General features: G+C 58.9%; 2 protein-coding genes across 5 annotated transcripts in view; one reads left to right on the top strand and one right to left on the bottom strand.

The window, feature by feature from the left end:
• Positions 1–1,831: 1,831 nt before the first annotated feature.
• Positions 1,832–16,382, top strand: LOC118679661 (ubiquinol-cytochrome-c reductase complex assembly factor 2). 2 transcript variants are annotated; one of them, XM_036356671.1, is made up of 4 exons: positions 1,832–2,011; positions 12,757–12,831; positions 13,772–13,924; positions 16,207–16,340. In XM_036356671.1, the coding sequence occupies exons 1-3, from the start codon at positions 1,874–1,876 to the stop codon at positions 13,910–13,912; spliced, it is 354 nt and encodes a 117-aa protein (XP_036212564.1). In that variant the 5' UTR covers positions 1,832–1,873; the 3' UTR covers positions 13,913–13,924; positions 16,207–16,340. The 2 variants fall into 2 exon arrangements, with proteins under 2 accessions (XP_036212564.1, XP_036212563.1); XM_036356670.1 differs by having other exon boundaries at positions 1,834–2,011; positions 13,772–13,841; positions 16,207–16,382.
• Positions 16,383–17,075: 693 nt separating this feature from the next.
• Positions 17,076–25,785, bottom strand: part of ITPR3 (inositol 1,4,5-trisphosphate receptor type 3) — a 67,505-nt gene continuing 58,795 nt past the window's right edge. Inside the window, exons 44-58 of one of the 3 annotated variants that reach the window (XM_036356664.1) lie at positions 25,479–25,574; positions 25,298–25,399; positions 25,084–25,170; positions 24,524–24,634; positions 24,258–24,450; positions 23,932–24,057; positions 23,367–23,539; positions 22,600–22,764; positions 21,867–22,059; positions 21,327–21,431; positions 21,118–21,245; positions 20,175–20,340; positions 19,412–19,572; positions 18,381–18,542; positions 17,076–17,868 (exon numbers count right to left, since the gene is read on the bottom strand). In XM_036356664.1, coding sequence (XP_036212557.1) covers positions 17,800–17,868; positions 18,381–18,542; positions 19,412–19,572; positions 20,175–20,340; positions 21,118–21,245; positions 21,327–21,431; positions 21,867–22,059; positions 22,600–22,764; positions 23,367–23,539; positions 23,932–24,057; positions 24,258–24,450; positions 24,524–24,634; positions 25,084–25,170; positions 25,298–25,399; positions 25,479–25,574 — 2,037 coding nt within the window. In that variant the 3' untranslated portion in view covers positions 17,076–17,799. Of the gene's footprint in view, positions 17,869–18,380; positions 18,543–19,411; positions 19,573–20,174; positions 20,341–21,117; positions 21,246–21,326; positions 21,432–21,866; positions 22,060–22,599; positions 22,765–23,366; positions 23,540–23,931; positions 24,058–24,257; positions 24,451–24,523; positions 24,635–25,083; positions 25,171–25,297; positions 25,400–25,478; positions 25,575–25,785 lie in introns of those variants that run through there. The other 2 variants (XM_036356665.1, XM_036356666.1) reach the window with 2 other exon arrangements.

Below are 25,785 nucleotides of genomic sequence, written 5' to 3'. Positions count from 1 at the left end.
ATTTTGCATGGAGCCCCCATAAATTACACAGATCAGTCCTAGATGAATGAATGAATGAATGAGCCCACATTCCAACGCAGGTCCAAAGCCTCACTACTAAACCACCAAGACAAAAACACGCCTCTGGTGGGGGAAGAGAGTTGTGTGGGGAAGTCTGAACCAGGGACAACCCTGCCCTGACCAGAGATGCTTGCTGGGCTGGAGGGGGGCCTTCAAAGGAGGCACTGGTTTGGATTTCCCCTGGTGTCCAGCTCTTCTCAGCCTCTCATTGCACTTGGGCTCAAGGGGGGTGAAAACCATTCACTGCCATCTAATGTCGCTCTTCCTCTTGCCGAAGACAGGGGGACCTCCGTCCCTGCCTCCCAGGAGCTGTCCTCGGCTAGTCAGGTGCTCTTCAAAGCCACAGCTGTGATCGGACCTCGGGCGGAACACGGCTCAGGGCCCAGCACAGCCCTAGGTGCCGGGAGCTTGACAGTAGATGCCACCCTGGCCCTTTGAGCCATGGGGCAGCCAACAAAACGATGAGTCTGTAATTGCAGCTGAGGATGGAGCAGGGGTACAGTCGGGCTGGGACATGGTGGGGGAGCCCTTGCATGCATTTCCACTCCCCCTGAACTCTCTTTACCTCAGGTGGGCACCCCCTCCCTGAACTCACTCACTTCAAGTGGGCGTTGCACACCCTGGATCCCCAGAGGGAGACTTCATCCAATAACAACCTGCACTTACATTCAATAGATCTTCACTCTTACCGCCTCCAGAACAGCGCAAAGCTGTTCCTTGTTAAAACCTCCCATTGATCTCTCCTCAAATCAGCCTCCTCCCTCTTCCTCTCTCCCCATCCCGCACCCGCCCTGCCTCTTGCGGCTCAGGGTCCTTCCATTCCCACTTCCCAAATCCTAACCATCCTTCAGGGCCCAGCCAAATGCCATCTCCTCCAGGTGCACCCTGATCTCTCCCTTGCTCCCCTGAGCAGCTAGAAGTCTGTTTCTCCAAGCTCCCCAGCACTCTCTAACGCTTCAGTGTAAGGCCTCAGGCTCTGATCTGCGGGTTTGGGCTGTGTATTCACCCCCCTACTCAAGGCAGGAGTCTCCTGGACAACCCTGGACAAAGTAGGGGGTGAGAAGAAAGGCTGGGGGGGAGCCAGGTGTTGCAGCCTGGAAGTCCGGCTGAGCAGGACGGCGGGCACAGAGGGGCTGAGGCTTTCTCAAGGAAAACCTGGAAGGTGCGGGTATCTGTTGAAAAGAAAAATTGGGACATTCCACATGGAGATGTACCGTGAAGGCTTGGTTTTTAAAAAACGTTTTCCCGAGGTTTTTTGCTCCAGCTGGGAAATGTGTGCTTCCCGGGGGAAAGTGCCTGGCTGGGGAGGGGCGCTGGGAGGGACAGGCCGAGAGCACTGAAGGAGGAGCTGTGGCAGCCACAGGCACAGGGGCTGCGAGGAGAGAATGCGGCAGGAGGTGGGGTGCGTGCGAGCCGCGTGTGCACAATGCGTGATTAAGTTCAAACACATCTTCATCCAATAACAACCTGTATTTACATGCAAATGTATTCGCTTATGCAAATTAGCACGGTTCTCCCAGGAGGGTTTTTTAGTCTGGAGCTTGTGCAGTCATTGAAAAAGAGGAGCCAAGCTGTCCCTGGGGTTCTCCACGTCGGACTTGCCCTGGTTGCTGGGCCGGTTCCAGGAGAACGCGGGCTGGTGAGGTCTGCGCGCAGACACAGGCCAGTAGCGCCCCTGCCGGAGAGCCGGGCGCCCCAAGGTGCGCATGCTCACTCCTCCCCCGCCCCGCCCCTCCTTCGGGAAGCCTGCGGGCCCCAGTGCGCAAGCGCCGGCTGACTCCTCCCTCAAGGGCGGGGACAAGCGGGGCCCAAAATGGCGGCCAGCCGCTACCGGCGTTTTCTTAAGCTCTGTGAGGAATGGCCAGTGGACGAGACCAAACGGGGCCGGGACTTGGGCGCTTACCTGCGGCAGCGGGTAGCACAGGCGTTTCGGGAGGGAGAGAACACCCAGGTGACCGGACTGTGGGGTCCGCCGTCGGCGGGGCGGCGGTCGGGCGAGGGGAGGACCGAACGAGGTAGGGGTGGGACCTAGTAGTTGGCCGGCGGCGATGGCCGCGCATGCGCGCGCCCTTCCTCCCTGGCGGCACGTGCGCGCGGACCCCGCTGTCCCGGGGGAACCTCCGAGAGCGACGACCTATTTGTGCTCCGTGCTCTCCTCTGGCTGCACCTTGGAGTTACCGGAGCAGCTTTTTAACAACCTACCAGTGTCCGCAGCACCCAGCAATAGTAGATCGGCATCTCTGGGGTACACGCTCCCGATGATTCAAGGTGCGGCCAAGTTGAGACCCACGCCGCCGGTCGGGATGGTGACAGTCGTAGGCTTATTTCAACCCTGACTCGACCCCCTACCTCGCAGTGTTGTGCACGGACCTCCGCAGGCCCCGCTAAGCTTTCCATGCTCCCCCGGCCCCTGTAAGTCCGTGCGGCGGCGGCGGCTGTGCGCCCTCAGACATACTCCCGGGTGAGTCCCAGACTTCCGGTCTCGCTCCCCTCCGGGTTGCTGCAGCGCGGGATTCATTCATTTGTGGGTTAGGTATTTATTGAGCACCCGCCATGTGCCAGGAACTGTGCGAGGTGCTGGAGAGACGGCAGTGAATCAGGGGAGGTCTTACCACATGAAAATTAAGTTTACATTTTAGTTCTGGACAAAATAAGCAAGGATGCGTACATAAGGCAGTCTAGGTAAATATGACTGACCCTTGAACAACTTGGGGTTAGGGACACCAGCACCCACCCCCAGCAGTTGAAAATCCACATATAACTTTTGACACCCCCACCTGGAAAAAAATACCCTGTTGACTGGAAGCCTTACTGATAACAGTCAATTAACATATTCTGTATATTATATGCAATATGCACTATATTCTTACAATAAAGGAAGCTAGAGAAAAGAAAATGTTACCGAGAAAATCATAAGGAAAATACAATTACAGTACTGTACATATTTATTGGATACCAGAGGACCGGTGCATGTGCACGGGTGGGGTCCCTCAGCCTGGCCTGCGGGGATCAGGCCAAAACCGGCTCTCCGACATCCCTGAGGGGTCCCGGATTGCGAGAGGGCAGTTCTCCGGTGACGCACTCCGGAATCGGGCTCCCTCCTCTCGTTCCAGGTGCGTCACCCAAGAACCACAGCTGCCAAGTCACGGCAGCTTGGCAGCTCCTGTGTTGAGTGTCTGCCCCTGGGTGGTTGTTGTGCGTCATAGCTCCCAGCCAGTTGGCTGGTTGCTTAGGCTTTTATATAGATAGATAGATACGGTCCTGTGTATAAGTGGATCTGTGCATTTCAGACCTGTGTTGTTCAAGGGTCAACTGTACTGTTATAGATGTAAAATAGAGTAGCAGCCCTGGCCAGTTTGGCTCAGTGGGTAGAGCGTCAGCCCATGGACTGAAGGGTCTTGGGTTCAATTCATAGTCAAGGGCATGTACATCAGTTGCAGGCTCAATCAGGGTCGGGGTGCATGCAGGAGGCAACCAGTCGATGTGTCCCTCTCACATCGACATTTCTCTCTCTCTCTCTCTCTCTCTCTCTCTCTCTCTCTCTCTCTCTCCCCCCCCTCCACTCTAAAAATCAATGGAAAAGTATCCTCAGGTGAGGATTTAAAAAATTGAGTAGCATAATAAAGAGATAATATTAGTTATGATAATCAAATAAGGCCATTCTAAGGAGGTGCCACACAGATTAGGCATTTCAGGCTGTGCAAAGGTCCTGAGGCAGGAAGCAGATTGACACGTTAGAGGACAGAGAGAGCCATGGTGGTTGGAGGGTTTTGAATGAAAATGGAGTTTGCTAAGAACTGAGGTCAGAGAAGCCAGGCATGGTAGGATCTTATAGGCTATGGTTAAGAGTTGGATTTTATTGGAAGGCCAGTGAAAAGCCGTTGGGGGTGTTTAGTCAGGGGACTGGTGTGACCTAATTTATGTTTTTTATGTTTTGCTGATACATTGGATGTGGGGTAAAGAGAAAGAAGAACCAAGGATAACACCTAGATATTTTTGGCCTGAGCAACTGGGTGAAAGGTGGCACCATCTACTGAGATGGGAAGGCCTAGGTGAGGAACAGGTGGGGTGTGGAAAAAAACATCTCGCGTTTGGTGGACATGTTAAACTTGAGATACCGAGTGGCCTTACTTCCAAGTAGAAATGTCAAGTAGGCAGTGGGATAGCTGAGCCTGGGGCTAAGGCAGAGGTCAGCTATATGAAACGTGATATACGCACACGCAGCCTGAAGAGATGACTTTTCAAAGTTTAGCCATGACCTGTCAAAGCAGGAACTTGGGTTTTTTTGCAACTTAGCCCAATACAGAGCCAAGCCAGCTCACCTACTGGAGCAAGAACATGCCCAGTGACGTCACTGAATCCCATCGCTGAGTGGGTGCCGGGCACGGATGGAGTGGCTCAGAGCTGGGGGGCGGGGATGCGGGGGTCACACTACCCTGAGGGCCCTCATACCTCTTGGCTTTCGCTGTCCCAAAGCATAAAGGTCTTGAAGGCAAGGATCATATCAAGTCCCAACTCTGCCAACCCCATAGACTTTCTAGGACTCTGCTTCCTACATGGTTTTAGTGTGAACTTCCTGAGAGTAGAGATATTGCCATGTTTATCCCCGCATTCCCCGTAAAAGACACTGGATAGGTGTCTGAATACATAAATGAATGGTTATGGCTGATGAGACGGATCATTGGAATCTATTGCAGGTGTAGCAGAACTAGGTGGAGAGGAAGTGAGGAGTGCGAGGGGGATATGTGTGTCCTGTGACGCTGAGTGGTGAGAATGGAGGGAGAGCTCACTGTGGGGGCACCGCAGGAGCCGCAGATGAGAGACAGAATCTGGCCCGACCACCAAGAGGCTGACAGTGAGCAGACATGACTTTCCCTCTAATGAAAGTCAGGTGGTGAACGCAGCCAGCAGAGAGGCCAACGAGGGCGACCTCCTTGGAGAGGTGAGAGAGTGTCACCTGCACCTACGTGACTGAGTCTCAGATGAGCCAGAAGAGGAGGGTAGAGATGGTCATCTCTGTCTCACCAGGGAGACAGCTCTGATGAGTGGACGGCACACAGGTAGCAGTCATGGCGCAGATGCCGGTCCTGGCTCAGGCCGTGGCTCCAGAGCAGCTGACGCACGCATCCCAGTGCTCATGGTGGCAGCAGGCCCTTTCCTCGCGACCGCTGCCCTCGGACCTCATCCTGATGTCACCTGAGAGCATGCTTGGGCTGAGTAACGCCTTGGCCGCTTTTGGAGGGAGCAGCCCCTTCTGGAATGCAGGCAGCACCTGGAGGCACTCCCGGGGGCAGCCTGGGTCACTTATGCAGACCCTGAGCAGAAAGGTGGGCTGGCTGATTAGTGTGGCGCTGCCCCTGGTAATGCCAGAAAGACAGGCCTGGGAGGGAGGCAGCCTTTTTGTTCCTCGAGGAGAGGGGCGGGCAGCCCCGGCGGCCTACGCCTTGGCCGTGACACTGAACACTCTTGCTCGCATGATCTCATTTAATTTAATCCTTTGTGCAGCTGAGTCAAGTAGCCATTGCTATTTCCATTTTACAGGCCAGGAAACAAAACTGAAAATAAAATGATGTGCTCAGGGGCCTCTGGGAGCTGAGTGGCAGGGGCAGCTGTCCGGCCTGCTCCGCTGGCCTCCGTGGTGCCAGGTCGTTCCTCAGCTGGCCACCGGCGCTGTTTCTTCTTGTTGTCAGGCCTCTTCTCCCATGAACTTCAGGCCACTCTCTTCCCCTTTCCCTGCTCAGACCTTTTCAGACCATGCAGTTTGGGCAGCGGATGAAGCATCTCCCTGTGCTGACCCACCTGCTTTCCTGTGGCCTGGCCGCTGCTCCCTGGGGAGGGTGGGAGGAAAGCTGGGCCTCGGTGCGACACAGTGCAGAAAAGCCAGATTCGCTGGGAAACCAGTTCGTTCAGACTCGAAACCAGAGTCCAAAAGCCACTGCCGCCATTTATTCCACCTCAGGTTGCCCTTGGGGAGTCTCGCGGCCCACCCCAAACCCCCCGGTGGGAGGGATGGTGGGCAGCAGGGACACACCAACACCTCTAACACCCTCTACCCACCCTCTTGTGCAGCCCTGTCCACGGGGTTTGCCGCTTGAATACATTTTCCTGAAGGGAACACGTGTTCCCTGCAGCACCGAGAGCTTAATAAAAGAAGCGCCCCATGGGGAGGTGGCGAACGCGGGCATTGTTGACTTCAGCGCAGGGAAAGGAGCAAAACCTTCTAATGAGCTCATTAGGCAGCTTCCTAAAGAGCCCTGCCTGCACCCAGCACCCCTCCCTGACGTGGGCACAGCTCTGAGGAACTGCCGGGGAAGGGGCACGGGAAGGGGCTCGCCTGCCAGTGGGTCCGTGTGAGCTACCCAGGTTCCGGTTCTGTCGGCCGTTGAAAGAAGTTGAACTCGGTCTTGGGCTTGCAGGACGTAAACGACATTCCCACTCTCAGCAGAATGCAGAGGTCTCACATAGTCTTGTTTTCTCAGTCGCCCGGTTGAGGCCTGGTCTGCGGCATTCTGCGATGTGGCAGGGACCTGGCAGTGGTGGCGCCATCTCAGTGTGGCTCATCCCCGTGTGTGGGCCCCTGAAGCCAAGCGTTTGAGGAATGGCCCAGGACAGGTTCTGCTCTTTCCAGTGGTAATACTGAACCCCCTGCCGGACAGGAGTGGTGAGTGAGTGGAGCTGGAGTGGGGAAGGCCGGTGGGACCAGGCTGGACTCCTGTGCGTGTGCTCCTAGAGCAGGGCGGGAACAGCCCTGCCAGGGCATTAGGGGTGAGATAACGAAATGTTTGATCAAATATAGCAGGCTAGTTTTTTATTTTATTTTTTTAGCAGGCTAATTTTTCAGTTGATTATTTTGTATGGCCGGTGAATGATGTTAGATCCACATGGCCCTTGGCCTAGAGCAGTGGTTCTCAACCTCTGGGTCGCGACCCCTTTGGCGGTTGAACGACCCTTTCACAGGGTTCGCCTAAGACCATCCTGCATATCAGATATTTACATTACGATTCATAACAGTAGCAACATTACAGTTATGAAGTAGCAACGAAAATAATTTTATGGTTGGGTCACAACATGAGGAACTGTATTTAAAGGGCCAGAAGGTTGAGAACCACTGGCCTAGAGGGTAAACTCACTTTCAGCGAGTCTCCACCTTACTCCGAAATCTTGGGCTCCGCCCGCTGCCTCCTGGACCGGTGGCAGGCAGCTCTGTGAGGCCTTCATTGCCCTCTGGTCCCGGTGCCAGCCTGTGTTTCAGCTCTCACCACAGCCCAGCACGTGCCCTGCTCAACAAGGGTGTCTTCTCATTGCCCCCCAAATCGGCCATGAAACGAGTGGTCCTTAGCCTGTGAGAACCTAGTGTACTGTGAGTACCACCGTCCTCCCCTAAACTCACGGCTCGCCAAGAATTTGGTGGCTTCCCAGGTCCTAGAAGCACTGCTTGGCTCAAGACCCTGCCTGCCCGGAACAGCCTGGTGCCTTTTCATGCCTCCTCCTCCCAGTCAGTCCTCTGACCCGTCCGCCCCCGCCCAGGTCCAGGTCTGAAGTCTACACCCCTCAAAGGTCGGACTCAGGGCCCCTCACTCTGAACTGTCACTGCATGGAACTCGAGGCCCCCCAGCCACGGCGGCCCGTTGGCCAGGCCTGGCGCCCCCTTCCCGCGCCCCGCTCTGATTGTACCCGGCACTCAGTTACAGGCCGCCAGGCCATGTTTGATTTCTTAATTCGAGCAGGTCTTGTCTCCTCCGTGATTGCAGTTTCTCCAGAGCTGAGGCTGGGTCTTCATGTCCTCCCATGAAGCTCCCTGGCGGAGCACTGTACATAATAGGCGCCCAAGAAATGCATTTTCAACTGCATCGCAGGGAATAGGCTCCCATAACAGGATGAACTCATTTCAGTTCATTACCAAGTCATGAAACCTTTATTCATAGATCCTCCTGGACTGAATCCAGCTCTGTCTTAACTAGCAAAGCAATTTGCATCGCCCTTTCCCCAAAGTGCTTATGAGTCCCTTTGTGTGACTGGAATAGGGGCCGCCGCACCACTTGCCCGCACCACCCAACATTCAATTTTGAAAATCAGAGTCCATGCCTGCGGCGCCGGCACATTTGTTAAGTATGAAAGTTTAATGTGGTAAAGAGAAATCTACCGCATCAGGGGACGGCCGCACAGGCGAAATGCAGAGCCGCCACATAGAGCCGTGGAGGGCACCTCGTCAGCTGAGCATCTATGGACTCACATTTCGGGAGCGGAACTGACTTTTTCTTAATGTGCCGCTTGCCTTCTTCAGCAGCTGTGCTCTTACGCCCAAGATGCCCGCCACCTCATTAGGTGTGAATGCAAAATCGGGTCGTTTAAAGCTTGTGCATAAGGACGTTTCCAGAAGTGCGCGTTCGTGTCATCCGGCAAACTATTCCAAACCCGGGAGTGCTGTGCTGGAGCCCGGGTGCGCGCAGGGCGCAGGTGTGGCGGGCCTCTGGAATCAGACAAGTGTTCCGCTGATGGCCTCTTCCGTAGTAAGCAAGACTGTTCTTTAATTGCTGAGCTTGGCTTGGGTGTGATAACTCGGCTAGACGTTGGCAGGTGCAAACTCATCACCTCCACGAAGCACCTCCACGGCCTCATAGAGACACCTCTGACCCCAGGTGGGAAGTTGGGTGAAGGTTCATTTTTGGGGATTGATTATTTACAGGCGTTTGAAGTGTTTGGTTCCTGCTGTGATGGTAGTGGGCTCCAGGCACCATGTGACACATCTAACAGCCTCTATTGCTGAAGGGATTTTAAGAGGTCACGGGAGCCCAGAGGGTCACTGTTTTTTCCCTCAGACTCCGTGCTCTTTGCCCTCCTGGGAGCAGTGCTCTGTAAGGTCTGTCCTCTCTGACCCTGCGGCCCTGCCCACCCCCTGAGGGTACGGAGGAGGTGGCTGAGCAGCCCTCTGGCACATCCCCACCCTTAGAGAAGTGAGAGAAGCAGGAGAGGAACTTGTGTTGGCAAGGTTTCCGAGGGCGAGGAGCTGGTGGGAGCGTGGGTGTGCCGAGGACGCCGTCTCGGTGGACCCACAAGCAGTGGCAGGAGCCCCGGAGAGAGGCGCCGGGAGGAAGGCAAGTCAGCAGTGGCCGCCTCTCCTAAGAGCATGTCGGGGGCGGCCCCTAGAGGGCGGCAGGCGGGGCATCCGAAGAGCAGGTGCGGCAGACAGAGAGCAGGGGCCAGTGTTGGAGCCCCACTGAGCCGACCGCCAGGTACGATGCCGCTGAGTCTCAGGGCCCGGGCTGGTGTGGGCGGGTCCGCAGTGACAGCTGCTTTCCAGTTCCTTCGTCACCATTTCTAGCCACGCCCCAGCAGTCCACGGCAGCACTGATCCGCTGATCATGTCCTAACTGCCACCCCTGGGCACCCGGGATGCGTGCTCCCTGGTCCTGTGCCTGGAGAGCCCGGTCCTTCGGGGAACTCCGCTCGCTCCCACCGGCACCCTCTGCCAGGTCTCCCTGGACCCACCGCACCCTCATCCACCATCACCCGGACCCTCCTGACCCCTCTCCGTCTCCTTGTCGTTGTGGGCAAGAGGCCTGTGTCACACGGCTGTTGACTCCTAGTAGTAAGAAGACTAACCCCTCACTCCATGAGGCCGCAGGGCCCAGTCAGCACGGCGCTGCCTCCGCCGCCCGCCCTCCGCTCTCAGGCAGGGCCGTTACCCTTTCTGTAGGAGAAAGGCTCAGTTGGCCAGTCGCTTCAAAAATGTCAGTACTTGAAAGACAAAGACAGGCCGAGGAGCTGCCCGCTGTGAGGAGACATGCATGTGACAGGTAAACGCAGTAGGCGATCCTGGGCCAAAGCACTTCTTTTCCTATAGAGTTTATTCCTGAGCCCTGGACAGTTTGGCACAGTGGTTGGCGCGTCGGCCCACAGACCGATGGCTCTCGGATTCAATCCCAGGTCAAGGGCACGTGCCTTGTTGCAGGTTTCCCAGCGCACATGTGGGAGGCAACCAAATGATGAATCTCTCTTCCCTCAATGTTTCTCTCTCTTCCCGTCCCCCCCTCCCTCCCACTCTCTCTAGAAATCAATGGGAAAAAATATCCTCGGATGAGGATTTAAAAAGTTATTACTGAGACAGAATTTTACCTGTGTGCACTAGACAAAGTGCTGTTTCAGTGTGAAATCTCTGGGTTTGATCGATGAACTGTGGTTATATGAGAGAAGGCCCTTGTTCTCTGGAAGCATACTGAAATCTTACAGCGTGAAGGGCGTTTGTTTCACTTTATTCTCAAGTGGAGCAGAAGAAAAATACATGTATGTAGACACACAGAATGATAAAGCAAACGTGGGGGACATTTTGAAGAGTCAGGGACAGGAAGAGATTAGGGATTTGCCCAACATCCCAGAGCTGGTTGGCGATGATGCCAAGATTCAGGCCCAGGCGGTTTGGGTCCAAGGCATGTCTTTGAGACTTATAAGCAAACACATCTCTGCAGGTATGAAGAGAGCAAGCACAAGTTGAAATGCTCAATTATCTTGTAGTAATCTTTATAATATTTTTATTTTTAATAATATTTTTTATTTAGAACGTCACAGAGGTAGAAGTGAGCTGTAGATAGAAGAAGGGCCCTTGGAGCCTAGGAGAGAGAAAGGGGGAGGGGTGGGGAGGGCACAGCATGCCCCACAGAGAGCTGCTGGTAACGCTCTTTAAAACCCGGCGCTGGTGTCTCCCGTGCCTCTGTCTCCGCGTTCGCTCTTGGCGTGCACGCCCTGCCGAAGACACAGGCTCCCACTCCCCTCCCGAGTGTGTGCTGCAGGGTTCTGGGCTTTCCCTGGAAATGCCACCCCCCCACACCCACCCCTTTCCCACCCCCGCATGCCCAGGGACTCAGCTGTCACAGTCTCCCATCAGTTCCTTCTTTCCAGCCCTTAGCCCCCGTCCACTCAGACAATGCCTTTGATTATTACCCAACAAACACGACCTCCTCAGCCCATAAGCCTTTCTCTTCTGATGTGCTCCCTGGCCCTTCTCGAGATGAGTGGCTGAACCCCGGCACGGATCAGGTGGAACTCAAGGGATGATCATCTTTTTGTTGGCCCTGAAGTGGGGACCTCATTTGACACGCACAGAGGCAGAAGCGAGCGGCCTTATTAAGACACTTAACTACTGATTTATTTGTGCTCTGCCTTCTTCGAGAAAGGATTTAAGTTGGAAAAATCCAGCATTTGAATTCTGGCAAAAAACATGGCAGAGGAAGTTTTGTTCTGGGGAGCTTTCAGAAGTCCTGGCTGAATAACGTAAGGAACTATAGATAATAATAGCGAGGGCAGGGGAGCTGAGGGAGGTGTCAAGGGCGAATCACCGCTCTCATCTGCGTCTTCCCTGGTTTCCAGCAAGGGCAGCGCTGTCTTGGGCACCCAGAATATTTCTTTGTTTTTGATATATTTTTATTGATTTCAGAAAAGGAGAGGGAGAGAGAGAAACATTAATGATGAGAGAGAATCATTGATTGGCTGCCTCCTGCACACCCCCAGCCACCTCCTGCACAGAACCCCGGGCATGTGCCCTTGACTGGAATTGAACCCGGGACCCTTCCGTCCCCAGGCCGACGCTCTGTCCACTGAGCCAAACCAGCCAGGGCCAGAACATCTCCCTACTTTCCCCTTTCTGCTCTCAGGGCCTCCGTGTCCGGGGCCTCGCCCTTCCCAGCAGGGCCTAACCTCACTCCCTCTTCGTTTCCCTCCGTGCAGCCACCTCGGCTCAGCACACTTGTTTCTGCATGTTCTTCCCGTGCAGAGTTCAGCAGCTCCCCCTCCACAGTTGAAGGGCCAGATGAGCCTCTTTGCGTTTCATAAGAGAATCTTTATGTGATACATTCCACACTGAAGGTTTAACTCAAAGAGCTTTCTTTTCCTCTGCCCAGGTTCTTTACCTGCACGCTCAGACCCTCCGCCAGAGGGCGGGCTAACGCAGACAGCATTCCTGCCTCCCCTGCCTGGCTCACCCACCCCTCCACCAGCAAGGCTCCCTCCCATGTACCCTTCAGAGCCCAGCTTAGCCGCACTCTGCCATACACTGACCGCTCACACCGGGGGACACCCTCCTCCGGCTTCCCGGAGTCCACACTGCCCTAGCACCCCCTTATGCGGTGCGCCCTTCCTGTGTTATGTTTACTAGAGGTCCGATGCATGAGATTCCCTCGGCTGCCGGCACCAGCGTCCCTCCACCAGGACCTGGGCTTCCCTCAGAGGGAGGCCTCTCCCACCCGCCTCAGCCCGCTGGTCGGGGCCTGGGCCTCCCTCTGCGGGGCGATCATGAGACGATGGCCAGGCCCCCGACCAATCGCATCGCACCGGCCTTGGCTGGCCTGGCACCAGTGGGTGTCATAGTGTGGTCCTTGTTCCACTGTTCGCCGTTCGGTCGATTTGCATATTATGCTTTTATTACATAGGATGTGGCGTCTCCCACTGCAGCTGGGTGGTGGTTCACAGGGCACAGATGCTTGGATGTTTCTCTGCCAGCTGGCGGAAGTGTTCTGCCGGTGGGGAGTGGATGAGGTGGAGCCATTACCCCATGAAGGTGATGTCTAATAGTGGGCAGCGAGGGGAGTTGGGCAGGTGAGCTGCTGGCCATCCTCGGGGACTGCCCCCGGGACTGCCTCCTGGAGGGACTGGCCGGCGGGCAGGGCTCACTGGCTCACTGCCTTGGGGTTCTTTGTGTTTCAGGTGGCAGAGCCTGAGGCCTGCGATGAGATGTACGAGAGCTTAGCACGACTCCATTCAAACTATTACAAACACAAGGTGAGTGGGCACAGCCTGTCATGCCCCCCGCCCTCTGACCTAGAAGAACAAGTGAAAATCTGATTACACGGTGTTTTGTAAAGAATGTCGGCTCTGCTACTTTCAAATGTAACCAGTAATTTCAAGCAAGCCAACAAAGGCACCTCATGGAGGCTTTCAGGTCACTTAAGTAAAAGCTATTTATAATCTTGAATAAAAGCCGTGTAATGTATATGCCAGTGTGGGCTTCTGGGCGTGTCTGGTGACTTAGATCTGAGATTCTCCGTGTGCTCTGGTGAAAGTGCGCCCCCCACCCTCCCCCGCTGACAGGTGGGTGATTGGGCGCGCCCTGTCACACTGCCACCCTCGTCCTTTCATGATTTCTGTCAGATCCCACTGCATGTGGTTTTCAGGCTTGAAACTGCTCAGTAATTCCCCACATACGCAGGGTGGGGCCACGTAGGTTTAGGGTGTGAGTACGAGAAACACAGAGATTACTCTTGTGTTATTACTTATCAATTACTGTGTTATCTTCCGTGTGAGCAGCTAAACCTACCTGGCCCCACCCTGTGCATGGCCAGTGCCTCGCCTGCGTGGAAGAGGGTTACTTCTGAGTCCTCGCAGCTCAGTGTGTGGCTCAAGAGCAGCAGCAGGGGCCTCCCCTGGGAGCTGGTTAGAGACTCGGGGGCCCAGCCCGGTCCTGAGTGACAGCCTGCACTTGCCCGGAGGATCCTGTGCGTGTTCAAGTGGGAGCCGCCCGCCGGCCGCAGGTGATGCCCGTACTTGCGAGGCCGCATCTGGGACTCCAGGTGGCGCTGCTCTTCCGCCTGCCGGGCCTCTGGTCTCTGGACTCTCCGGTGGCCCAGTGTGCAGTCAGAGCCAGGCTTCTCCAGGATGGCAGGTCCCAGGTTGTGCTGCTGAACTAACCCTCTCCCCCTTCTCCCCTCTGCCCTGCGACCAGTACCCTCGCCCGCGGGACACGAGCTTCAGTGGCCTGACCCTGGAAGAGTACAAGCTGATCCTCGCCACAGGTACGGAGGCCCCTCTGCCTGTGGGACACCGAGGAGCTTCTGAAGCGACAGCCCTTACACTTTGGCCCTAGACTAAGGAGAAGGTCAGCAGCGTTGTTTTAAAGAGAAAATCCATCCTTAGAGCTTTTAAAGGCAAGGCTGAGCAGCAGGGACAGGGGAATGCGTAGTCGCCAAAAGGAAGTAGTTGAAATCAGGATGGAAGGAAAAATAATTTTATTGGTATGGTCCTAAGAGGGCTGTATAAACAATGAGGGCTCTGATTGAAACAAAAAGCCACTCAGTGCACATGGATGGCGCTATCCACTGCGCCTTATCTGGCCCCGGGGACATGGTCTGTGGGGTTAACTGCGCATGTTTTGGAGTCGTTGATAAACTGTGATTAGCAAGAAAGGAAATACCCAGGCCAGCCCAGCCCTCCGCACTTCCGCACCTCCATTGTCACTGACGGGGAACCCTGGGTTGAAGTAGGCAGGTTCTGGAAAATTACTATTTTTATTTGCAAGGATATCATATGCAAAAATAGGCTACCCTTCTCTGAGGGCCTGGCCCTGAAACATTCATCTGCAGTGGCACTCCAGACATTTCTCTTTCCTGCTCCTCTGGCATTCCAGAAAACGTACCTTCCGAGCAGACTCACACCTGGTGGTGTCACCTGCTGTTGTATCAACGCTGGCCTGTTTTCATTACAGTGCCCTGGGAAACTGGGTAGATTTTTTTCCAGGCAGGATCTTGAAATTCCCGCATTGATGCCCAAGGTCACTGTGAGGACTTGGAGAGTTTCAGCCAAGTTTGAACTTGAAACTAGAGAGGAAATAAGCTCTCAGCCTCTGCCCTTCGTTGACCTCAGGCCGCAGTGCAGAGGTGCAGGCTCCCCTCCATCGGCCTCCCGGTAGCCTGCTGCCCGCTCCCCTTCACAGCAGTCCTCAGAGCCTTGTTGTGACTGTCGGTCAGCGTTCCAGATGTCTCCTCTGAGGGGCCAAGAAAACACCTTGCAGTGTCTGTAGTGAGAGGGTTTGAGGCCGGGCCACTGGCCTTGGCCTGGATTCCAGGTGTGTCCACCTTGGGCTTGATCATGGGAGACTGAAGAGCCTCATGGCTTGTAGTGGGCGGGGTTCAGCCCTCAGCATCCAGCTTTGTGCCCCACAAAGGGACCTGGACTTCTGGGCTGAGGGGCCGTGTGCCCTAATTGTCAAGAGACCACTAACAGTCAGTGTTAGTAAGTAATGTGCTACCTTTAGTTCCAAAAAGCCATTCCTTTTCTCTACAAGTTTTATTAACAGTTAAAAATCCAGGCTGTGAAATTTGGACAATGTTATGGGGAAATCTAATTTAATATACAGTTAAGATTAGGTGTAAAATCTTAGCCCTGGAGAAACTTTAAACCAGTGGTTCTTGATGGGGCAGTTTTGGTCCCTGGGGGACATGTGGCAGTGTCTGGAGATATTTTAGTTGTCACAGCTGGGCGTGGGGGTGGAGTCTGAGGGTTGCTACTGGCATCTAGTGGGTAGAAGCTAAGATGCTACAATGCACAGGTCAGCGCCCCAACCCAAATGTGGATAGTGCCAAGACCGAGAAACCCAGCATTGGTTCCTTGGGGGCTGTGTGTGTGTGTGTGTGTGTGTGTGTGTGCGCGCGCACACACGTGTGCAAACGCTTAAGGCGCCCATGGCCTCCCACCAGCCCCCTGCTGCCATAGCCATGCAGATGGCCCCTCTCCTTGGGTGCAGGTCAGGTGCCAGGCAAGCTGCCTCCATGATTGCCTTTCATCCTCACACCTTTTGAGGCAGGTATTTTCTCCCTACTTTGCAGATGAGGAGCCTGAGGCTAAAGAGTAAAGGAATCTGTTGGAGGGGACCCCGTGGGGGAATGATGGGCAGGGATTCTGCCCAGGTCCGTCTCCCTCCCGGATCCCTGCTCAGCTCCACAGCACGGGGCCCCACTGCGCCCGGGTTCAGATCCCCGCTCCACCTCTTCCTGGCTGTGCGACCTGAGCAACTTGCTTAACCTTCCTCTGCCTGTTTCTACCCCTGAAAAATGGAGACAGTCGGGTGTGTGGCATAGGCCAAGCTTCGCCTGTGCCACACACACCTTACTGTCTCCATCTGCCCACGCACGTGTAGCCCAGGCATCGAGGGCGTGGCTTGGGTGCTGAGTGGGAGGGTGCGGTGTGCTGAGCCGGCCCCGGTACACCAGTGCTCAGTCCACGCTGGCGGTTATTTTCCTGTGACCTGTCTGACTTGCTTTTGAGAAGTTGGGTCTACACGTCCCTTTTTCGGGGACAGACTGTGTGAAAAGAAAGCCTGTGGGGCCAATACCCGGCCTCAGATGTTAGACATCAGCCTCCTTTCTGTCTTGCCCTTTGCAGACACCCTGGGGGAGCTGAAGGACATGAATAAAGGCTTGTGGAAGAAACTGCAGGAGAAGTTCTCCGCCAGGAGTCCCGAGGAGAAGCAGAAGGCCTGGGCTCAGTCCTTATCTCGCCCGCGGACCTGAGTGGAATCTGTGTATTGCCGTCATAAATAAAGCTCCCTGACCCCCGCGCCGCTGCTTGGGACCTCAGCCAGCCCCACAGAGGACGCCGCGCCGTTCCAGGGAAAGCTGCGCCCAAGCAGGCGTGCCCAGCAGCCGCCCGCGGTCAGGGTGGGACGTCTCCAGGGCAGAGGAGGCAGGGGCTCCGGCCTGGGAAGGGAAGGGAAGGGGCCGGCCTCCAGGCCAGGGCTTCCTGTGCAGCCCTAGGAGCCCCGGGGGGGGGGGGGGGGGGGGGGGGGGGTCTGGCTGGGAGCTCCTGGGAAATAGCCAAAACTAGTCAACCTGGAAGAAGGCAGGTGGTCGGCCCCGTGCCCAGGCCTCAGAAGGACGGAGCTGGTCCTCTGCCCGGCCTTGCAGGAAACCTGTGTTCCAGTTGGTTTAAGGGGCAGTGTGGAGCTACAGACAGCCTTGGCCGGGGCCTGGGGCTGTGGTGGCTTCTGTGGGACACACACGGGCCACCTTTTCGCTCCACGGAACCTTAGCTCTTACTGGGGCCTTCACATTTCGGACTGAGCTGAGGGCGGGCGGTAGGGACCCACAGCGCTCATGGGGAAGAAGCCAAGTGGGCTCCAGTGTGTCCTGGGACGCACACGACAGGCATAGGGCATGACCGAACGCGGCTCAGCTCTCCCAGGGCCAAGGTGAGGCCGGGCCAGCGGGCCACGTCAGCCCCACAGCCCCAGGGACCAGAGGAAACGGCAGCCCTTTCTAATGAACTATATTTCTATTAATTTATTTAAGGTAATTAACATATTAGTTCTCAGGCCAAAGGATTTGTAAAACATTACACCAAAAGGAGAAAAAACAAGCGGTCAAAAACCAGCCACTGTCACGCACCCAGCCCTGCCCCTTCAGCCTGTGACCCCCAGAGGCCCAGGAAGAGGCAGGGCCCAGGGGCAGGGCCTCCACCCTTGGCCGGCAGGCCCCTGGAGCTGGGGCTGAGGCTGGGCCACGCCGAGGGCGGCCGGGACACGGTCTGCACTGTCTACGGCAGACCTGAGGCACAGGAGGCGTGCGGGGCTGGGCGCCCGGGAATAACTTAGTAACAAAGCCCTAGTGACCCGGCAACAACATCCTGGCACCTCCCCGGAGGCGGGCAGCAACCAAACGTAGTGCTTGGAATAAAAGGTGACCCCACTCCTAACCGCCCCCAGGAGGAGTAGAGGAATGTCAGTTACTGCTTTAAGGGACAAAGCAATCCTCTAAGAGACGTCTTTAAGGCAATAAGGTAAACTGAGTCCCAGTGAGTGTCTGAGTCCTAAGGGCTCCCCCTCCGTGCTGGCCAGCACCCGGGTTGGCTCGGGGGAGTCTGGCAGAGCAGGAGCTGGAGGCTGGGGGCTGGCTGGGCCACCCGACCGAGAGAAGGGCAGTGTTCCCAGCCACAGCTCAGTACCAGCGCCCGGCGCAGGCTTCGGCGGGTCTCGCGGGCTCAGCGGCTCATGCAGTTCTGGACGTCCACAAAGCCCAGGCGCTGCCTGCGTTTCCGCTGCTCGGTCATCTGGTTAAACGATGCCACAGGTCAGGCCCCCGGCACCCTCTGCACAGACACTGCCGAGGGGCTGGCGCCCACCCTCCCGCCATGGGCCCCGCTGCCGCTCAGCACTGGTGGCAGCCCAGGCCCTCAGGCAGCGAGATGGAGCCCCAGACCCTTGGTTTCAGCTCACTTGTCACAGCCCCTGCTTTGTGCAGCTGGGAAGCCGCCCCACCCAAAAGGGGCTGCCTTGCCTCTGCCGCTGCCCGATGGAGGGGGTGCTGTGTCTCAGGCTGGGGATGGGCAGCCACCCCCAGTCTAGCTTTCCACAGAAGGGAGTGTTTGGGACTCGTCTTCTACCCGACCCAAGGACAGGGGCCAGGAAGAAGGGGGGGACCTGGGGGACATGCAGGCCCCAGCACCTACTCCCTCCCCTGCAGGGCAGGCTGGGCTGTGAGCTCGGGTGGCCTGAGGCCGCCCAGTGCAGGCTGAGGGCGGGGGGGGGGGGGGGGGCGGGAGGAGAGGCACTGGGCACACACCTGCTCCTTGAGCTCGTTGAGCTGGGCGGTGAGGTGGGACACCAGCTTCATGGTGGAGCTCAGCTTGTCCTGAAGAATCCGGATCTCGTTCTGCTCCCCCTCCCCTTCGTTGCTCACGAGGGACATGGCCCTCATCCGGGGGAACCAGTCCAGGTTCTTGTTCTGAAAAGATCACCAGCAGGTGGGCAAGCAGTGCCGCCGGCCCCGGCGACACACTCCCAGGACGTTCGGGGAGGCCGATGCCCGGTCCTCCCCGGCCGGAGTGAGCTGGCAGCGAGCCCTCTGCGGTCAGGGCCCAGCACTGGACAGGCTGGCTTCCATTAGCTGCTCAGCCTTTCCCGCTGTCAGCACCATCTGTTCACTCAGCCCCTCCGAGGTGGAGGGGAGGCCTCCGCACCAAACCCCGAATCTCCGTCCGTCCTTCCCTTCCCCTCCCCCCGCACGCACGCTCCAGAAAGATGCCAGTGGGACGGATGGAGCAGGAGCAGGAGGCCTGCATCTGCCGTGTCCAGGGCCCAGCCACGCTTCCCACGACAGGAGGGAGGGACCGAGCCGCTTTCTGGTTCCGTGGGGCAAGCTGTGAGCCTCAGACCAGCTGACAGACCTGCACTCCAACCAGCTCACATTGCAGATTCACAAGCAAACAGGACTCTTCCCCCCTGAATGGGCCTTTGCTTCCAGCCTGCGAGGTCTCTGCTGTGCGGCCACAGAAGATGCACCCTCGTTGGAACTGATGTTCTCCTTGACCCCAAACGCAATAGTACATTCCCTCCCAACGTCCAGAGCAGCAGCCACGGCCCCGGGACATCACACCGCTGGGGCTGATGGGTTTGCTGTTCTCTCTCTCTCTCTCTCTCTCTCTCTCTCTCTCTCTCTCTCTCTCTCGTCTCTCTCTCTCCAGCAGAGCCCCAGGGCTGGCTCCAGCCTCCTCGCTCCCTGCTGGCCTTTCACCAAGTGCCCACGGCTGTCCCGCCCCTCCCCCAGGCCTCCACAGTCATGCAGGCGGCCACGGCCACCTCCCAGGACCACACCTTGATCATCTGGGCCACGTAGCTCTCGGGCCCCGTGTAGTCGGTCTTGTTTTTCACGCGGACCAGCACGATGAAGTACAGGTAGTTCCACATGTTGTGCTCGAACTTGATGTGCTCCTCAAACGACACCGTCTTGTTATCAAACTTGTCCCTCTCCAGACCTGAGGATGCAGAGGGCGAGGGTGAAACCACCCGCCTCCTGGAGCCTGTGGGCCACCCGGGCCGCACACACCACCTGTTCTCAGGCCCGGTCTGGTGAGTGCGGGCACTGCCCACTCGGGGACACTCAGATCCCCTGCACTAAGCAGCAGCCACGTGGCGTGGACATCGGCCCTGCCCCAGCGGCAGCCCTCACCAGGCACCTGACGCCGGAGAAGCAGGGCTGCCTACAGGCAACACCTGTTCCTCAGCCTGCGGCGGCTGCGGGAGAAACCAGCACTTCAGACCAGGGATGGGAAAGCCCTGGACTGAGACCAGAGGCTCGAGGCTGCTGCCTGGGCTTGGGGGCCTCTGTAAGTTGAGCGAGTTTAAAGGAATGCTTTGAGGCCCTTTCCCGCTCTCTGTTACTCCAAGTTCAGGCAGGGCTTGTGGTCCCCAATTCTGAGATGAGCAAATAGCCAACCAGCCATCAGCCCCAGGGCAGGGTTCCCCAGGGGCCTCAGGAACCCAGGGAAGGGCCAAACCGAGGCTGCCCCGGGCCCAGATCACGTCCCGGCCAGGGCCGCCCGGCCCTGAGGCCTGTGCGGCCGGGAAGCAGCCTCACCGCAGATGAAACACGTGGTCTTGAGGATCTCCTCCTTCTTCTGCTTCTCGCTGCGCAGGTCAGCAAAGGTGTCGATGATCACCCCGAAGATGAGGTTCAGCACGATGATGATGACGATGAAGAAGAACAGGAGGTCGTAGACCACGCGGGCCGGGAAGAGAGACTCCTGCAGGGCAAGGAGGGAGGTGGGCCCGCAGTCCCCGTCCAGCGGGCAGGCAGGGCTCCGGCGGGTCAGGGCTGTGATGGAGGGGCCCAGCCATGGCAGAAGGAAGATGGCAGAGTGGACCCACCCTCACTCCATGGGGCGAGCGAGGACTGCACCCCGAGTGCGGGCTGGGAAACAGCGGGCTCAGAAGGGAGGCCGGCCCGGCAAAGCCCTGGACTGGGAGTGGGGCTACAGGCTAGGCTTGCCCTGCCCCTGACCTCAGGGCTGAACCCCTCTGCCCCGCCCTCAGCACGCCAGGCCTCACAAGTTCTAGAAGCCCTCTGTTTGGCTAAGGAGAGGGCTTATCACCCCCTCGGGAGGGGGACAGACTGCTGTTCTGGGAAAGCTGGCTGCCCCAGCCAATCCCGAGGCTTCTATGGAGCTGAGTCAGCTCCCCGCTGGGGGCTGGGGCTCTGCCTCACAGAGGAAGCACTGTGGCCTGGGCCCGCCCAGCGCTGACTCACGCCTTCCCCAGCCTGGCAAGGCCGGGCTACCTAGGTCTCTCCTAGAGCATCGGCGGGAGCCAGGAGGGTGTCTGAGCAGATGGGCGGGGTGGCTCAGCGACAACGTAACTCACTTTGACGGAGCGGGAAGTCAGGGAAAGGGGTGTAAGCGGGGGCTAATACTGAGATTGAGGGACCAAGCTGCTCTGCCTGGCCGCAACCCGAGGGCAGGACCCTCGCAGCTGCGCCCGGGCCAGGGCTTGGGCCGGGTGGACGTGGGAGGGGCGGGTCTCACGTCTTTGGAGGGCTTGCGGAGAATGTCGCCCACGCCGCCGCCGTTGCGCAGCCCGTGGTTCATGACCGTGACGATGCACATGAGCAGGGTGTCACAGGCCCGCTCCGCGCTGTCCAGCTCCTCGTCCTCTACAAGCGCAGTGTGTGCTCAGACCCCGGCCAGGCACCTGCCTCCCCTCCCCACCCGGCTCCCGAGACACCCTGCCTCACCTTCCAGGACCTCGGGCACCGAGACCCCTGAGCCACAGTCTATCCTGTCCCCGCTGCACGTGCCCATGAACGTGGCCGCTCCATGCGGCATCCCCAGGGGGCTGGCTGGAGGGGACATGAACGAGGCCACAGGAGGTTCAAACGCCCGCCTCGTCTTCCCCTGGTCGTCCCCAGCATCACACCCTCCAGGAAGCCTGCCCTGGTCCTGCCAGGTCCGCCCGTCTGCCCACAGAAGGGCCTTCATGCCCCTGCCCGCCATGGGGTGCACACCCAGGCCTGGCCGGCAGCCCTGCACATACTGAGTCTGACATGAATGACAAGGTCTGCGAGCAGTGGCTCCTCAGGGAGCCGGAGACCCAAGGCTCTCCCACCCCTCAGTCTGCCCCAGGGAAGAGGAAGCTGTGAGCTACCCCTCCCCAAAGCCCAGGACGAGAGCTGAGGCAGGGGCCTGGGAGGCTAAGCGGGCCCAGGCCCAGGCCCTGGCCGGGCGCGGTCGCCGGGGCAGCCCCCCGCCCCCCGCCCCCACCAGAGGGCCCGGACCTCGGGAGTGGTTGCTGGGCAGCCGGTCCACCTCGAGGATGAAGTCATCCTTGAGGAAGAGGAAGCCCACGATGGAGAAGAGGTAGACGAGGATGAGGGCCAGCAGGGCGGTCAGCAGGATGGAGCGGCCGTTGCGGGTCACGCTCTTGATGACGTTGAACAGCGTCTCCTCCCGGTAAATGAGGTCGAAGAGCTGCAGGGCAGGGATGGGCCCTGAGGGGGGTGCGCTGGGCCCGGGGGCTGCGGCTGCCAGTGCTTCCCACAGCCTCCCCCGCAGGGTCTGTGCTCAGGCAGGCGAGCCCGCGGGGGCCTGGAGGCTTCTCGGAGCCTCTGGAGTTCTAATCCAAGGAAAGGGACGGCCGAGGGGCAGGCTGTCCTCACAGAGGGTGGGGCGCCCAGCTCTGACGGTGGGCTCGCTCTGTGACTTATGTGCATCAGCTCACTTCAGCCTCACAATTATTCTGGAAGGCAGGCGCTGTTAATTATCCGTTTACAGACGGGGAAACTGAGGCACGGGGGAGTCGCCCAGCTAGGATGGTCTGGTGCCAGAGTCCAGGCTTAAACCAACACCATGCAGGTCCAATGGGTCAGACGGGGCCAGGAGCGGCCATCAGGGCCGTGAAGGCCAGGCTGGGGCCAAGCCGAGGAGGACTGGGCACAACCGCGGGCACTCGCCCTGCACTGCCCCTGCCCCTGCCCCCACCCCCACCCCGCCGGCCCCGCGGAGTCTCACCAGGATGCTGTAGAAGAGCTCGTGGGCAAAGAGGCCCAGGACGCTAGTCAGGATGTAGCCCACGTGGTAGAGGAACTCCATGTCCATGACCATGGCCTTATAGCCCCGGATGAAGGTGCCGCGGTTGCCCACGAAGCTCACCACGAACACGATCTTGTTGGTCAGCTGGGGGCAAGTGCAGGGCGTGGGGTCAGGTCCCACTGCCCACCCTGAATCTCTACCCCAGCCTCCCTGCCCACGCGTGCCCAGCTCAGAAGCCACGCCTTCCGTGGAGTGGGTCTGAGCTGCTCCTGCTCAGCCTGGCAGGCGCATTAATGAAAATGCATCCAGGCTCCTGGGACTAGGATAGAGGAGCCCCCGGGTGCCCCAGTTCCGGGAAGAAAGGGAGGTGTAAGAAAAGGAGGGGGTCGGAGACCACCCTTAGCCTTTACAGTGACTAAGTTAGAAAAGACAGCCCCTGCTCAAGGCACCTCATTTCCATCCGTCAGGAAATGGCCAGAATATGCAAAGCTTTGCTGTCTCCAGCAGAACAGTGCGTCTGGGCCGTGCACAGCAGCCCTGAAGCTGGGGCTCCAAAGCTGGGGCTCCTAGCTGGCTGTCTCGTGCCAGCGCCCCAGTTGTGCAGGGAGACGGAGGAGGCACAGAGGGGTCCCCACTGCAGGTGCATAATGAGCTTGGAATTCCAACCCAGGGACGAGGGGTGGGGCGGAGCAGTGGCCGCTGGGAGGTAGCAGGGCGGTCAGGGTGGGGCTCCCTCTGGCACTCACGTTGAGGGCACCCAGGATGTTGAGCGTGGGCCCGATGCCCAGGTAGTAGATGGAGCGCAGGATGAGCGCCACGATGAGCGGGCGGACGCTGTAGCGCTTGGTGAACAGGGCGGCGATGGAGAAGCAGATGAGGATCCAGAAGAGCAGCGAGATGAGCGGCGAGTCCAGCACCCCTGGGCCGGGAGCAGGACGAAGCGAGGCGTGCTCAGGCCCCACACCCCAACGACCCCAAGGAACACCCCTTCCTGGAAGCCTTCCCTGTGAAGCTCCTGGTCACCGGGTTTTAGGGCCCCATCACACCCGTATCTCTAGGCCTAAGGCAGGAGGCCCTCTCCAGCTGCTGCCGCCACAGCTGGTCTCTGGCTCGTGTGTGTGTGTGTGTGTGTGTGTGTGTGAGCTGTCTCCAGAGGTCAGAGACCCCGTCCCACTGGACCACACCCGTGTCCCCCCATGATGGGGTGTGCAGCCCGAGGGCAATGCAGGGCGCTTCTGCCCACTCCGCACCTGACCCCCCAGGCTCTGCCCAAATGGGCCCGAAGCCCCTGCCTGCCGCCCCCGTGCTGACCTGTGGACGCGCCCTCTACGTAGGGGTAGAAGAAGGCGATGATGATGTTGATAAACACGGCCAGGTTGAAGGAGATGCTGCCCCACAGGGTCATGCGGCGGGAGAACCAGTAGATGAGCGGCATGCCTGCGGGAGGGCCGGCGTCGGGGCCGGGCCACACTGCGCTCAGCCCACGCGGCCCCGCCCGCACACGTCCAGGCCCCGCTTCAGAGAAAAGCACGGGAGCCCTCCGTGGGGCGGGGCGGGGCGGGGCGGGGCGGGGTGGGCAGCCACCAGCGGGCCAGGGGCTTCGGGAGCCCGCCCCCCGCCCGGGGAGGGGTCCTCACTGCGGAGCTTGCGCTGCCACTCCATCTCGTTGTGCAGGAAGGAGGACTGGTCGAAGAAGTCGCTCACTTTGCTGCCCTGCTCGTCCTGCTCCGTGGTGGTGAAGAGCCGGTGCTTGGTCTCCTCCGTCAGGAACTGGCAGATGCCAGGCACCGGGAACACGATCTGCTCCATGCTGCGGTCCTGCCGCACGATCTGGGCGCACACAGGCAGCGGGTGAGGCCGGCCCCGCTCGGGCCCTCACCCGCCCACCACCTTCCGGCCCCACCTCGATCTGGGACGTGTGGTTCTCGTAGTAGGCCAGCGGGTCCTCCTCCTCCTGCTGGGCAGGCGCTGAGGACTTGAGCATCTGCGACAGCTGCTTGTTGTTGAGGCTCAGCTGGGGGTGGCCAGGGCGCTGAGGTCAGGCGAGGCAGCCCCCCAAGGCCTGAGCCCAGCTCGGAACTACAACCCAGCGAGTGACCCCCCAGCCAGACCAGCCCCAGCCCCAAAAGGGCACGAGGGGTGGAGAGCCATGTCCAGGCGGTCCGCAACAGGCAGTGCCCCGCAGTCTGGCCCAGGTGCACCGGAGTCCTGCTCGGACTGGGCCAGCTTTGCTCCCACTTCAAGCCCGTTTCACCCCTGGAGCTCCGCCCCCCAATTCTAGCTCACAGATCCTTGCTTTTTATAGGTCCAGGCCCCGCCTTGAGTTCCTGGCCCCACCCCACCTCATCCCCTAGCGGGGGAGGCAGGGCCCCCTGGGGCCATGGCCCCGCCCCCAAATCCCAGCCTCACCCCTGTAAGTGCCCACCCACTCTCCCCCCCCTCCAGCCCTGCCGGGGCCCCCACCATGGAAGAGATGCCCTCGGCCTCCTCCTCCTGGATGCGCTTCACGGGCTTCAGCAGGTGCTGCAGCTGTTTGTTGTGCCTGGAGAGCTGAGCAGAGGCAGGGCCCGTCACCGAGCTGTGGTCGCGGGGCCGCGGGGCCGGGCATGTGGGGCGGGGCCACGGGGGGCGGGGCCACGGGGGGCGGGGGGGAGGGGGGAGGGGAGGGGGATTGTACCTGCAGCGCCAGGATGTAGATGTTGTGGCCCACTTCGCGCGGGCTCACCTCCGAGTTCTCACGCTCCTCCTCCTGCAGGTAGGCCTTCTTGATGACGTCCACCTGGCGGGGCAGTGCCTGCTCGAATGCCCTCATCCCCATGCCCACACCCCCACCTTCCCACCTCCCGCGCCCAGCCTACCAGCTCCTGCGGCCGCAGGCTGATGAGGATGCGCTCGGCGTTCTCACTGTCGTGCCGGCTCTCCATCAGCCCCAGGAGCAGCTTAGAGGCGTTGTCCTGGGAGGGGGAGACCGGCCACAGTCTGCAGGGCCCCACCCTTCCCCGAAACAACCCCTCCCCATCCCCCACGACTCTGGGGGCTTGCTGAGAAGTGTCCCACTTGTCCAGGCCACCCACAGCTTCACCCCACGCTGTGGCAGGCACAGACCCCCACACAGCAGGCACAGACAGGAGGCCCTCAGATAAGCCTGGAATATGTGTGCTTCTA

Source organism: Myotis myotis, unplaced genomic scaffold, assembly GCF_014108235.1.
Source record: "Myotis myotis isolate mMyoMyo1 unplaced genomic scaffold, mMyoMyo1.p scaffold_m19_p_26, whole genome shotgun sequence".
Lineage (NCBI taxonomy): Eukaryota > Metazoa > Chordata > Mammalia > Chiroptera > Vespertilionidae > Myotis > Myotis myotis.
The sequence above is the reverse complement of the archived record's forward strand: the minus strand, read 5'-3'. Positions and strand labels throughout refer to the sequence as shown.